The sequence below is a fragment of the Oryx dammah genome, unplaced genomic scaffold, assembly GCF_014754425.2.
Source record: "Oryx dammah isolate SB20612 unplaced genomic scaffold, SCBI_Odam_1.1 HiC_scaffold_22, whole genome shotgun sequence".
Lineage (NCBI taxonomy): Eukaryota > Metazoa > Chordata > Mammalia > Artiodactyla > Bovidae > Oryx > Oryx dammah.
Genome location: NW_024070206.1, coordinates 24,445,633 through 24,458,556, shown reverse-complemented (window position 1 = coordinate 24,458,556; position 12,924 = coordinate 24,445,633). Strand labels below are relative to the sequence as shown.

General features: G+C 39.3%; 1 protein-coding gene across 2 annotated transcripts in view; it reads right to left on the bottom strand.

Annotated features, from left to right (window-relative positions):
* Nucleotides 1–12,924, bottom strand: part of MYOM1 (myomesin 1) — a 123,713-nt gene that overhangs the window by 23,788 nt on the left and 87,001 nt on the right. For both annotated transcript variants that reach the window (XM_040264678.1, XM_040264677.1), the window contains 3 exons: nt 6,358–6,514; nt 4,105–4,211; nt 3,938–3,982 (listed from right to left, as the gene is read on the bottom strand). In XM_040264678.1, the coding sequence (XP_040120612.1) occupies nt 3,938–3,982; nt 4,105–4,211; nt 6,358–6,514 (309 nt within the window). The remainder of the gene's footprint in view (nt 1–3,937; nt 3,983–4,104; nt 4,212–6,357; nt 6,515–12,924) is intronic.

Sequence of the window (12,924 nt, the reverse complement as noted above, 5' to 3'; positions counted from 1 at the left end):
TTCTGAAGAACACTCGTGGTTTTCCAGTAAGAACAGATCAAGAACAGACCCCAGGGTGGTGAGAGCAGGGGCTAAGCCTTCTCCCTACAGGATGCTCCTGCTTGCTGCAAGTAAGTCTCAAGGGGAGTAGAGAGTAGAGTCTCTTCCAGAGAAGTGTGATCTCATTCCAGGGAATCTCATACACGAGTGATGCAGTTACGAAGAAGCCCAGTGTGTGGGGGTGGGTGGCAGGGACACACTCTCCCGGAAGCCTCCAGAGCCCTTAGTGCTCACTGCCCTGAGGAATACAGACATCATCTGGGGAGCACAGGCCGCCAGGGTTCACTGGGCAGGTGCACGCACAGAAACAGTCCATGTCCTGGTTAGTGTCAGACCACCTGGGTTTCTTCACCCCGGGTACCTGCTGTGTCCTTTTGGTCTAGTTACTTAACCTCTCTGAGCCTCACTTTCTTCATCTCTAAAATTAGATCACCATAGTACTTACTGACCCTTTTAAGGTCACTGAGGAGTTTAAAAAACACATTCTATTTAAGCACCCTATAAATAGCATGTAATAGGTACTCTATAAGAGTGGCTATTAATATTTTGGTGACTCTCCCTCCAGTTGTTTAAACGACACCCTATAACCACCAATTGTAAAATATATTTACACCTAAGAGGACATACCAAATAGATATAATTTGTGTATATGTGCTTGTGCATATCTGTACACATAGAGTATATATAAATGTACATATACAAGTAGGACAATAACCAGTGTCTACAAATAAAATATATATTATGCAGAATGTTTTTGTTTTTTTACATGAAAGTGGATTTATTTAGAAAGACACATATGCCACAGACAGAATGCAGTTCATCTCAAAAGGCAAGAGGCCTGCAGGACATTGCTGATACTGAAATATATCTTCCCTCCCCCACATACCATGAATATATATGTGTGTATATTATATATATACATACACAGATATATATTCAATAAACTGACTTTCTACACTGCAATTTAGTATCACAACTGGCAAGACAGGCTAGGTTATTTTCTATTTTTAGCTTTATATATATATATTTTTTTCCTTCTACTCAGCCCTAAATTTCCTTAGGCTCTTTTCTCTGGCAGTTAATTTGCTCCAGCAAAATATCTGTTATTTGTAGGCTTAAGGCATATGTTTAGTGGTTTTCAAAATATTTTTGAAAACAGCTTAAAATAGAATTTACTGTGTCTTGGAATAAAGGAACACCACACTCTTTATTACACTCTGTAAGGAATGAGACCATTTAAGACCTTAGAAAATGTCAAGAAGATGACTTAATTATGCATCAACATATACTAAGAAGTGGATATAAATTGAGAAGTTGGATACGCTGCTTTGACCCCGTCATCACATCTCTGAGGACATTCACGTAGTGACCTGCCTGAGCCAAAAGCAATGAAAGGAAATGAAGCTGTGATATTTAAACGCTGCTTCAAGGGGCTCACAGAAGCTCCCTTTGGTTGGGAGAGTTATGCTTTCACGTCAGAGTTTTTAATGCATCCTTAGGTTTTCTCTGAGCTGACCCCAAACACCACTCTTGGTCTCTAATAGAAGGGTCCCTGAGTGTGCTGCTCCCCCCTCTCCTACAGCCAGCAACCAGTGTTGACACTCATGTAAAATAAAATATCTCAGCATAAATGACAGGGACAGCAGGCAGTCACTACCTGCGAGTCCATATGATCACTGGACTGCAGGGAGTCTGGGCGCCTCCAGTTCTATAGTAACACCCTAACCTCTCTCCTCTCCATCCTTTATGCTAAATGTAAACATTGTTAGGAGCAGCTGTTGCCTAGACACTTGGTCAATGTTTACTGTCTGACTAACTAGATTAGTGGGTGCTGCTCTTTCTGTTTTGCATGATAGACAGTGGGAGTGTTCACAGGCTCCGGCTGCGCTGGGCACCGTGACTCTCTCTTCCATTCCCCCGCCTCACAACACGGGGAACAGAAAGGGAGGACATCTGTACGGCAGGCAGACAACTCTTCTGCAAGTGGGTTTGTCTAGATCACTGCTCTGTTTCAATGAGTATTTATATTTTCCCTGAAGAGTTCCAGGATCAGTGCCCTGTCGATTGTCTCTCACAGTGCCTCTATGTGATGGGGGCTATTAATGATTATAATAGCCATTACTGGAAAAGAAACTAAGACCTTGGGGAAGTTAAGTTGCTCAGGTTCAAAGAGCACAGAACAAAGAGAGTCCAGGCCAACCTCTACTCTTACCATTTAAAAAGAAATAGCTTTTAAGACACCATTTCATGGTATTACTTTTCCAATTTTATGGTGAATAAGCTTACAGAAGAGAAGTGGTTCTCCCCTGGAATTCAGAAAGCCTGCATCTGGCACCCTCACCCCACAGGCACCCCACTGTGCTCTGCTGAATAAAGCTGGTTTTGCAAATGTTCCAGCTGAGGCCAGTAGTCACCAGCACCCAGCCGCACCATGAAGCATGTCATGTATTCTTTGGGAATGTGAAGAGGTCAGACAATTGGTTTTAGAGCTTTGTTTTTTAATCACAGCTCTGCTGAGAATTTCAGGAAAGCTGGAGGCCCTCTCCCTAGAGTGCATACATACAACATACAACGTTTTGCCTAAAGTTTGGGGTCAGGATATGGTTTCCTGGGTCCCTGAAACTCCTGTATTAGTGCAGAAGTCTTATTTTAGGGATTAAGGAAGGAAGACAAAATTTCTGAATTAAAAGAATGAGTGATACTATCACTCTCTTTTTTCAGAGTGTAACTTTTCAGATGCTTCACTTCTTTGGCCAGTGGGTACCAATGTTAAGAGATCCAATCAGGTCAGTGGAACTTTCCAAGTATTGTCTCAGACTTCTTTCTCTTCTCTTAGGTGTCAACTGTGGAAATTAATCTTTTATGTAGAGGGTGCTTCACTGAAGGGTTTGATGATAGTTCAGAGAGATTCTTACTCTGATCAAGGCATCTTTACCTTATTTTCCAGTAATTTAAAATGGAAATGACAGGTGCCCAGACTCCCTTTGTTGTTGTTTAGTCGCTAAGTCATATCCAACTCTCTTGCAACCCCATGGGCTGTAGCCCACCAGGCTCCTCTATCCAAAGGATTTCCCAGGCAAGAATACTGGAGTGGGTTGACATTTCCTTCTCCTGGGGATCTTTGCAACCCAGGGATCAGACCCGGGTTTCCTGCATTGACAGACATAGGGTGCTGTTTTTAGATTGTCTTTATTTAGATGTATGGTTCTTCTATTAAACACTAACATTAAATTGTTTAGAAAGAGCTGTTTGCCTAAAAGATATACAAATTACTGTGTCTAGAAGATATATATATATGTGTATATACATACATGTAATATTCTGAAGGAGATCAGCCCTGGGATTTCTTTGGAAGGAATGATGCTAAAGCTGAAATTCCAGTACTTTGGCCACCTCATGCGAAGAGTTGACTCACTGGAAAAGACTCTGATGCTGGGAGGGATTGGGGGCAGGAGGAGAAGGGGACGACAGAGGATGAGATGGCTGGATGGCATCACTGACTCGATGGACATGAGTGTGAGTGAACTCCAGGAGCTGGTGATGGACAGGGAGGCCTGGTGTGCTGAGATTCATGGGGTCGCAAAGAGTCAGACACGACTGAGCGACTGAACTGAACTGAACTGAATATTCCAAAATATGTAGCAAAAGATGAAGAATGTAATTACTCAGCTGTTACACCTACGTAACCTGTCAGTGCTCTGCGTAGCAGAACATGGGATGTGTCTCCTGTCACTGTTCTTTGTATTTCTGGAGAACAAAGTGAAAGCTAAATCAGCTCAGGGCATCTGCAGCTACCAATGGATGTTCCGTTATACGTTGTCAAGAGAGTGTCCTCTCTTGATCCCGTCAGAGTTGTCTAGTGCCATGGCTGAACTCTGAGTGTATTGTGGACACTTACTTGGGAACTTGTGTTCTTGGCTGAGAGCAAGCAAACGTTTCAATTCTGTAGGGAGAAAATGAGAACAATTACAGCTTGAACTGCTAAAACAGAAGTCACTTAATCCTGGAGAACCACTGAGAAGTCAAAGCAGGAGTCGACTCATGAATGAAATGATTTTGACCTACCTTCCTCATCTATCAAGTAGCTTGACGCTATTCCATCAGTGTCTGTGACATCGCAGGAGTAAATGCCCAGGTCTTCCGTCCCGAGGTCTTTGAAGGTCATTTTCGTCCTTCGGAACAGAATGCTTTATAAGAAGCGAGGCTGTGTAGGGCCTGGGGGCTGTGCCCTGCCCCGTCTCCAGCTGTCTGTACATGCTGCTCCCATCGTGTGGAGCGTGTGCTCCATCTGCCTTGCTAACCTAATGCCCACCCCCTCTTGCTGCTTCTGGGAAGGCTTTCCTGACCTCCTCCCATGGGGGGATGGTGATGGGACAGGGAGATGGTACCCATCTCCCATCCCCAAGCTACGAAGCATATCAATGCATATCCCAAGTAAAGAGATTTTCAGCTGATCACCCCTTGCTGGGCAGCCTGAAAATCCTTTTCTTCACAGGGCAGAACCACCCAATGCCCCTGTTACGTCACCCCTTGCACTTCCCATTTTGGAGGTTATTAATTGGCATCGGTATCGCCTACTTTGTTGACTATATGCCTGCACTTTATGTCTTTAGGGATGAGATCTGTTTTGTTCACTGTTGTGACCTCCAGCATCCATACCTTATCTGGCACATAATATGTGCTTAATAAATACTTATGGAATGAATGTATGGGTCAATGGTCTAGTTCAGTTTGTTTTCTAACTTTTGTGAGTCACATAGCTAGTCAGTGTCTAAGGTCATCCAAACATTTATACGTTTGTCAAGTTAGTCAAGGAAGAAATAGTTTCAGTTTGATTGTCTTTCCTTTGACCAAAATTATGTTTTACTTCAAGGATCTTACAGCACAGTGACAGCAGAATGTCTTAATTATATAGAGTATTTCCTTGCTGTTCTCCAACAAAATTACTACTTCTTTCTTTTATTTTGGGATATATTGGATTTTTTTGTAATAGAAATAATACTTAGGAATATTGTGCTTTACCAAATGTAATCTAATCTGGTTGGCACTGTAAAGATACAAAGTTTGATAAGTAAGACGAAATTTTAAAAACTCAGAACCTTGGGGTTGAAGGAAGTAGCAGATCATAAAATTAATCCCCTTCACTTCTCTGTTTTATAGAGAAAGAAACTGGAGATCCATGGAATTAAAAGCTGCCCCAGGTCACACAGTGGCTCCTGGTAAAGCTGGCCTCCTGGTGACTTGAGATCACCTCTCCCATGCTTCTCTCTCCTATAGAGTTTGTTCCAGGGCAGTACTGTGTCTCTCACAAGTGGTGGTGAAAAACCAGAACAGATTATACCTAACCCATTTAATTTACCAGAACTTGAATCAGCAAGTTCTTCCTTACCCATCTCCCCATAAGGATCCTCACCATTACTTTAAGATTTCAAAATCTCATAGAATAATGAGAATCATCTTTAAAGTTCACTTTAATGCCAATCAAAGCTTTTCTTGCATCATAAATGATGCCAATTAAAAACTGTTGCTTGCCATCTGCCTCTACAAGGATGAAGCCACTGGCCACTGCAGTTGCTGACCTTCAACACACCCCGAAAGGAGTTCAGGGCAGAGATCAGAAATGAGGCACTCTATGCTCTGGGGAAAACTGGCAGAACAGGACTTCAGATAGTTGGGTGTTTTTCAGAATATTTTATGAGCTCAACTTCTTGCCAAGTGAAAGAAAGGATGAGATGGTTGTATGGCATCACTGACTCTATGGACACAAGTTTGGGCAAACTCATAGAGATACTGGAGGACAGAGGAGCCAGTTCATGTGGTCGCAAAGAGTCAGACACGACTTGGCGACTGAACAACAATTTCTTGCACCTTCTCATATCTCGAGAAGCACTAAAGTCATTAACATCTGCTCCTCGTGACTAGCAGCAAGCTTCTGCCGAAACATGTGCTTGACTTCCCCCTTCACCAAAATCACATCTATTCTGACCTCTCCACCTACTTCGTTGGAGCAGTTACTCAGAACTATCTGAAAGGCTATCTCTTGGGCTATAGTCCTCAGTTTTGCCCCAAATAAAATGTCATTCTCACCTTTTTTTCAGTCAATGCTAAGATAACATATGAGAAAGCATTTTAAATGGAGTAATGTGAAAAGTATTTTATAAGGATTGTTATTTCTTAAGGTTTATACTGGTGATCACTTTTTACACTACCAGATAAAAATATGTGTGATTTCATTCTCTTAATTGAAATGGAGAATAGCTTGCTTCACTCTTCTTTCATGAAAAGGAAACCCATAGTTACAATTGAAATGGTACATACTTGTTGCCTTTGCTTTCAACCTCTAATCTCGGAGAGTCCTCCGTGGGCACGTAATCTTTGGACCAGGTGAACTCAGAACTTGGGGCCATCTGATCACATTCAAAGTTCAAGGAAACGATTCCATTGTCATCCACACTTACAACAACTTCTTTGGTTCCTAGAAGATGAAAAACAAGGTACTGATATTTCCTGGTAGAAGTTAATCAAGTAAGAATTCCTCACCTCCTTACTTTAGCCTTAAAGCAGAGCCTTGAGTCTGTGCAAGTGAAAAGTCCCAACTGCTCACTGTGACTGACAGTCCTGCTACAATTCAACTTTGTGTTGCAACACGGAATTAAGCGAATGTACCATGTTTCTTAGGTAGTGTTAACACCATGGACAGTACTGTTTGGTCAGAGCTGAACAACAACTGGTTGATATGACCAATGGAACAGTTAGGAGAGTGTGTTGACCATAATAAGAAGGGCAAGGCAACCCTGGGAAATGCCTAATGCATGACTTTTGCTTCAATAATACCCATATCTAACTAATCATCAAGAAAGGATAGATAAGAGATAAAGAAACCAAAGGGAAACTGAAGGAGAAAAGGTAGAGATAAAAAGAATTGCCTTTACTCACATGTTCAAAGTTTGTAAATCATTTAAGAATGAAAAAAAAATCCATGAAAACAAGTTCTGCTGATTAGATAACCATAAATTAATCTAAAGATGCTATTCTAGGTTAGAACAATAGATATCTAGAAATGATTGGTATTGAACAGTATAGAAATTTAAATGGAAATGAATTTCAAGAAATTCAGATGTTTCAAGATTCGTTTTTGTATTTTAAAAGAAAACAAGTTAATATTTTAATATTTCTGAGGGTTATAATAAATTACATCTGCATACAATATAGCAATTCAGGGACTTCTTGGATGGTCCAGTGGTTTTAAGAATCCACCTTCTAGTGTAGGGGATAGAGGTTCGATACCTGGTCAGGGAACTAAGATACCACAAGTTGTGAGGCAACTAAGCCTGTGTACCACAACAAGAGAAAGCCTGAACACACCAAAAAAAAAAGAGCCTCTGAGCAACAACGAAGGCCCAGTGTGGCCAATATGTATATGTATATGTGTAGCAATTCAAAGAGCTTGTATAGTATATAAAACTTTCATATCTATGCCTAACTCCAATTTAAAAGGTAAAATGCTCTTCTTAAATTGCCACTCATTCTATTACCAGTCTAAACTTGGTTTGTTTCCATACATTAGGAAAAATATTTTAATTTCAGAAAGGTACAGCTTCAACTTTTGAAAAGCATAAAAAAGACTTCCAATAAATACTTTGCAAATGATGAAAAGTTTTCTCTTCTCTGATTGTTTAGTAAAACTTGTCAGGAGAAAAACAATTCCAAAACTCCTTCCAAGTTAAGGGCAAAACCAGTGCCTAAAGAGTGACTGGTGACATGAAGGTGTTGGTTCCTAAGCCTGGCAGTTAATTTAAATTGTGTCCTTATTGATAGTAGCATGTGCTTCAATTACAAGCCTCCAAAAAGTAACTTAAAACATGGAAAGTTTAGAGAAGGCTAATTCTAGGAGATTTTTAAAAATTACTTTTTAAAAAGCAAAGGGTTATTTTCACATTTAGCTACATATATAAACAGAAGTAAGGATCAGTTAAAGATTTGATTGCTGCTTAAGTGAAGTGTCCCCCAAGTATTAATTTTAAGGGCTGTGTCTACTCCATTGGAAGTTACAGACCATGTTTTATTTCTACTCCCGGTAACACAGGACTAATTCTTACAATTCATTGTTGCATAACAAGTAATGAAAAAGTGCTCTTATCAAAACTTAAGAAAGGACTAACACCTAAGAATTCTGAGGTTTAAATAATATAGTACACAGTTAGCATGACTGAATCACAGAGAGTGTAAATGAAAATTTTCTGAATATCTGAATTGTTTTAAAGAGGAAAGGAGACGTAATACAGGATGATTGGACCTTTTTTTTTTTTCTGACTTACATGATATCTATTTTGGAGACATGACAGATTATTCATATTAATTATTCATTGTTTTACTTGTAATCTCTTTTAAAAGGAAGTGAATCATCCATATGCCTGCTGTTTATTATGTTGGAGATATGACTTAAGTTTACACAGAAAAAAGATATTGCTTAGGTTAAGAATCCTGATTTTTTATTAAAGAGAAAGATGTGACTTTTCAGCAAAGCTGTCATAAAATGGAAGGAATATGAACAGTATAGTTTGGCTTTTCCCTCAAGTTCACGGATAACCTTTGCACTATAACTCTTGATTCAATCCGGAATTTTACCCAGGACCAAGAAGTAATGCAGACAAGCTTCTCAGAGCTAGTGCTATTGTGACAAAGTCCGTGGACTGGCCTTCCTGGATACTTGCTGGAGAATTCCACAGACCGTCACTTGGAACCTGTTCTTCGCTTGAGATTATTCCAACAAGCCTAGTTGGTTGGTTTCTCTCAATAGATTAAATCCGAACAAGAGAAGAAAGTAAGAAACTACCATCAGGAGAACGACCGCAGGAGAGGAAGCAGAAAACTAAAAAGCTGGCACAAAGAAATTACTTAGTAGAAGGACAAACAGCTCCTCATCCTGTAAGACATAACTGTATTGTAACACTGGGCAATAGATAAGGTTGATCCTTGTGGCTCCAAGTTACACAGAAGAAGGTAAATAAGTATATTGTATCCAAGAGGTATATGAAACGTGTGTACTGAAATGTGTCATCTATTTTATGAGAATTTTAATCTAAGAATCTTAATACAAAATTTTACATAGTTGATGGTCTAGTAATAAATTCTCAGGTAAATGAAACAACTGGCTATTTAAAACAATATTTTTTTCAGATTTCTGAATGGCCAGATTTGGTCCCAAATCCATGCAACTTGAAGAATAGAAAAACTCTGCTTAGTTGCTGTCACAATTACCTCAGTTATTGAGTATAGAGATGTCTCATTGAACTATTCTGGAAAATTAATTTTTTTAAAGTACTTGGACACCTTTTGTGACAATATGAGATAAAACAAAGATGCTATTTTCTAAGTCCCAGGCATTATGTGTGTTTCTACTTTAACTTATGAGTTTTATATCATTATGTTGTAGTTGGGTTTTAATGTAAGAAATTTAGTAATTTATGCTTTTAGAAAACAATGCAGGTTTTTTTTTTTTAAGTCTTAGATCAAAATTTATGATTTGAAATTAAGTAATTGCCTGGAGGGGCAAAGTAAAAAGTAGGGATTAGATGTAACGTCGATGAGTAGCTAAGAGAGTCTTACTCATTTATGAAGCTTTTCTTGATTAATCATATCAAATCAGAACATGGTAGGGACTTCCTGATGGTCCAGTAGATAAGAATCTGCCTTGCAATTCAGGGAACGAGGGTTTGATCTCTGGTTGGGGAACTAAGATCCTTAGGTGCAGGGCAACTAAGCTCGTGTACTGCAACTACTGAGCCTGAGCACCATAACTAGAGAATCTGCACCACAACAAAGATCTCCTGAGCCACAGCTTAGACTTGGCCCCCAAAAATCAGGACATGGCAGACTATCTGTAGGGGGTAAAAGAGAGGCATGAACATTTCCTCAATTTATGTTCTTGTAACTGTGGAAAAGGCAATGGCACCTCACTCCAGTACTCTTGCCTGGAAAATCCCATGGACAGAGGAGCCTGGTAGGCTGTGGTCCATGGGGTCGCTATGGGTGCTATTGGTTGATTTATTAAATAAAGGGGAAAATAAAAAATAAAACTCTCTTCCATACTTCTATTTTAAAAATCAGATGCTCACTAAGATGAGTGTTTGGTTAATTTTCACCTTTCAAAAAGTTGCATGTTTATCAGGGGTTAAATGCTGCAAGGGCAGGGGTTTTGCCTTCCATACTTCTTATACATCTTTACATGTGCCAGGGGCTGGACTCTTAAGGGATTTAAAAGAGAAATGTCAGTTTAGAATTGCAGTGTTCAATTTTATTGGAACTAGTTTTAATAAAGCTTAAGTATAACACCAATATTTTGATAAACAGACAAGATGAAATAAAAATACCAACAAAGAAAATATTCTAGTCACAGTGGGTTTCTCACTTATGCTTAGAATGCAAAGCTTGATCTCCTCCCTGACAGACAATGATGCTGTCAACTGGCTGAAAGTATTGTCCTGAATGTGATCATTATCTCAAACTTTTGAAAAGTCAGATTAACTGAAAATAATTCAAGTACTCATTTTCTAGGCATATTTCTTTGCTCCACAGCAATTCTCATTAGAAAATGTTTAACTGAAATAACTTACAAAGAAAGAACACAGTTTCAACAGTATCACTGTGTAAATATAAACAACTTTATCTTAAAATGATTAAAGCAACAAATTATAGCTTTTTCCCTATTTGTCACATGAATTACAATGTTAATGCTCTCATACTCTTTCAATATAGCTTTTCAAATTCAAAGGCTTCTTTTACTGTTCAGCTTTAATTAATTTGTCAACATAGTTCTTTGAATAAGTGTTTTTAAATACTAACAGTATACCAAGTGTTTTACAATAATACCTATAATGGAAAATGAAAGTGAAGTTGGCATTTGGAAAAAAAGTGGCTTCTTCCTGCATTCTGGGTTTAAAAAAAGAGGGGGGAAAACAGGATTTTGGAAAAGAAAGAAATTGCTTGTGACAACAAAGAATAAAGGTGAAGAGTTTAAAACAAAAAGACATCCTTTGGAAAATTTAAACGAAGACAAAACAAAAATGAGCTCAGAGTGTCTCATATCTGAACAGGCAGGACATATCAGATTGTAGATTATCTTTGTGTGGTAAAGAAAGTAATCACATTAATCTGGAAAGGCCATTTTTTCCAACACATTAATATCTTAGAGGAATTAACAATGGCTTTCTTTAAATGAAGGGATCCTGGATACATCCTGGACAAAAAATTCTAATGAGATTTTACAAAAGATACATGATATTGAAATGGATGATTCTTTCTATAAATACTCTAGGAAAACCAAGAGCAGTGTAATGACAGCATTTCTGAGAGGCCCCAGGCTGGTCCACAGCTACACCTATGGAGGTGAACCTGGCTCAGAGTCAGAATGAAAGAGATGCAGTTACAACATCCTCATATTTTCTTTTTAGAATGTCCCACGGCCTGAGTTTTTGCAAGCCCTGAGCTGCTGTCAATCCATGGTTGAACTCATACATGACTAAAGGGCCACATTCACTAAAGTTGACTAAAACATGATCAAAATGGTCCTGATGTTTAATGGGCAGGCAGCAAATTAGATGTTCTGCTGTCAAAGTAAAGGAATTTCTATGGATGTTCTCATCTGAATGAAAGGCCATCTCACTTGTCCACAGAGCTGAACCAGAAAAGTAGACCAGAATTTGTCAGGCCTTAGATTTTTCTCAAAAACAACCTTCAAATCTAATAATAAACATGAAGAATTCAGTTAACAGCAGAGAAGATTTGGCTATAGAAAATGAAGGAGATGATTCTGGTCTGAAAAGGATTTAAGAAGAATTGTCTCTAGTCAGCTGCCCCAACCCTAAACATATTCTTAACAGGGACACAAGGGGATACTGGCTTGCATGGGATGGCATTTTATTTTTTGGCTGTATCTCGCAATATGCAGAACTTCCCTGATCAGGGATCAAACCCTAGCCCCATGCAGTAGAAGTTCAGAGTCTTAACCACTGGACCAGAGAATTCACTGGAGTGGCATTTTAATGGTCCCTCCAGGCTTGCCACTCTCCTTAGTAAGTGAATAGGTTAAGGGAGGTCCAGGGCTAAAGTGAACTTTTTGGAAATGAACTCCATCCCACTTTTCTCTCCTCTCCAAATAGTAATCTTTTTTCTTTTTTTAAAGATAAAATTTTAAAGTGGGAATTCATCTTCCCAAACATTTAATAATTTGATATGAGAATTTTCTCATGTAATTTAGTCTTTTACATCTGCATTATGGGTCACTTTTATAAGCTTTTATTCTTTGCCTTCTCCACTGGTGTGCATGAGTGCATATGTGTGTGTGTGTGTGTGTACGTGTGTGTGTGCCTCTGTGTGTGTGCGCACCTGTGTGTGTGCATGGGTGGTATTTAAAAAACTGGAGAGTGGGACAGAATGGAAGTATTAAAACCGAATGAACTCAATCAGCTGCATGTATTAATAATACTGAGCTCCCCTATGTGGACCGCTCGCTGACCCACCACCTCAGTGCCACATCAGGGCCTCCACTGAACCTCTCCCAGTTCACTCTTCATAACTGGGCATTCATTATGAGATACTAGGGTTAGGTTTACAAGCTGTGGCTACAAAACACAGTCACACTCGTTTGCCAAAGCATGGTAGCCATCCATTATTTTTTTCATCTATACACCAAGTACTAGGCTCTCAACATACACAGAGAAAACACAGTTCCTATTTTGAAGGAGGCCACAGCCTAATGCAGAGTACATCATGCAAAATGCTGGGCTGAAGGAAGCACAAGCTGGAATCAAGACTGCTGGGAGAAATATCAATTACCTCAAATACACAGATGACACCACCCTTATGGCAAAAAGCAAAGAAGAA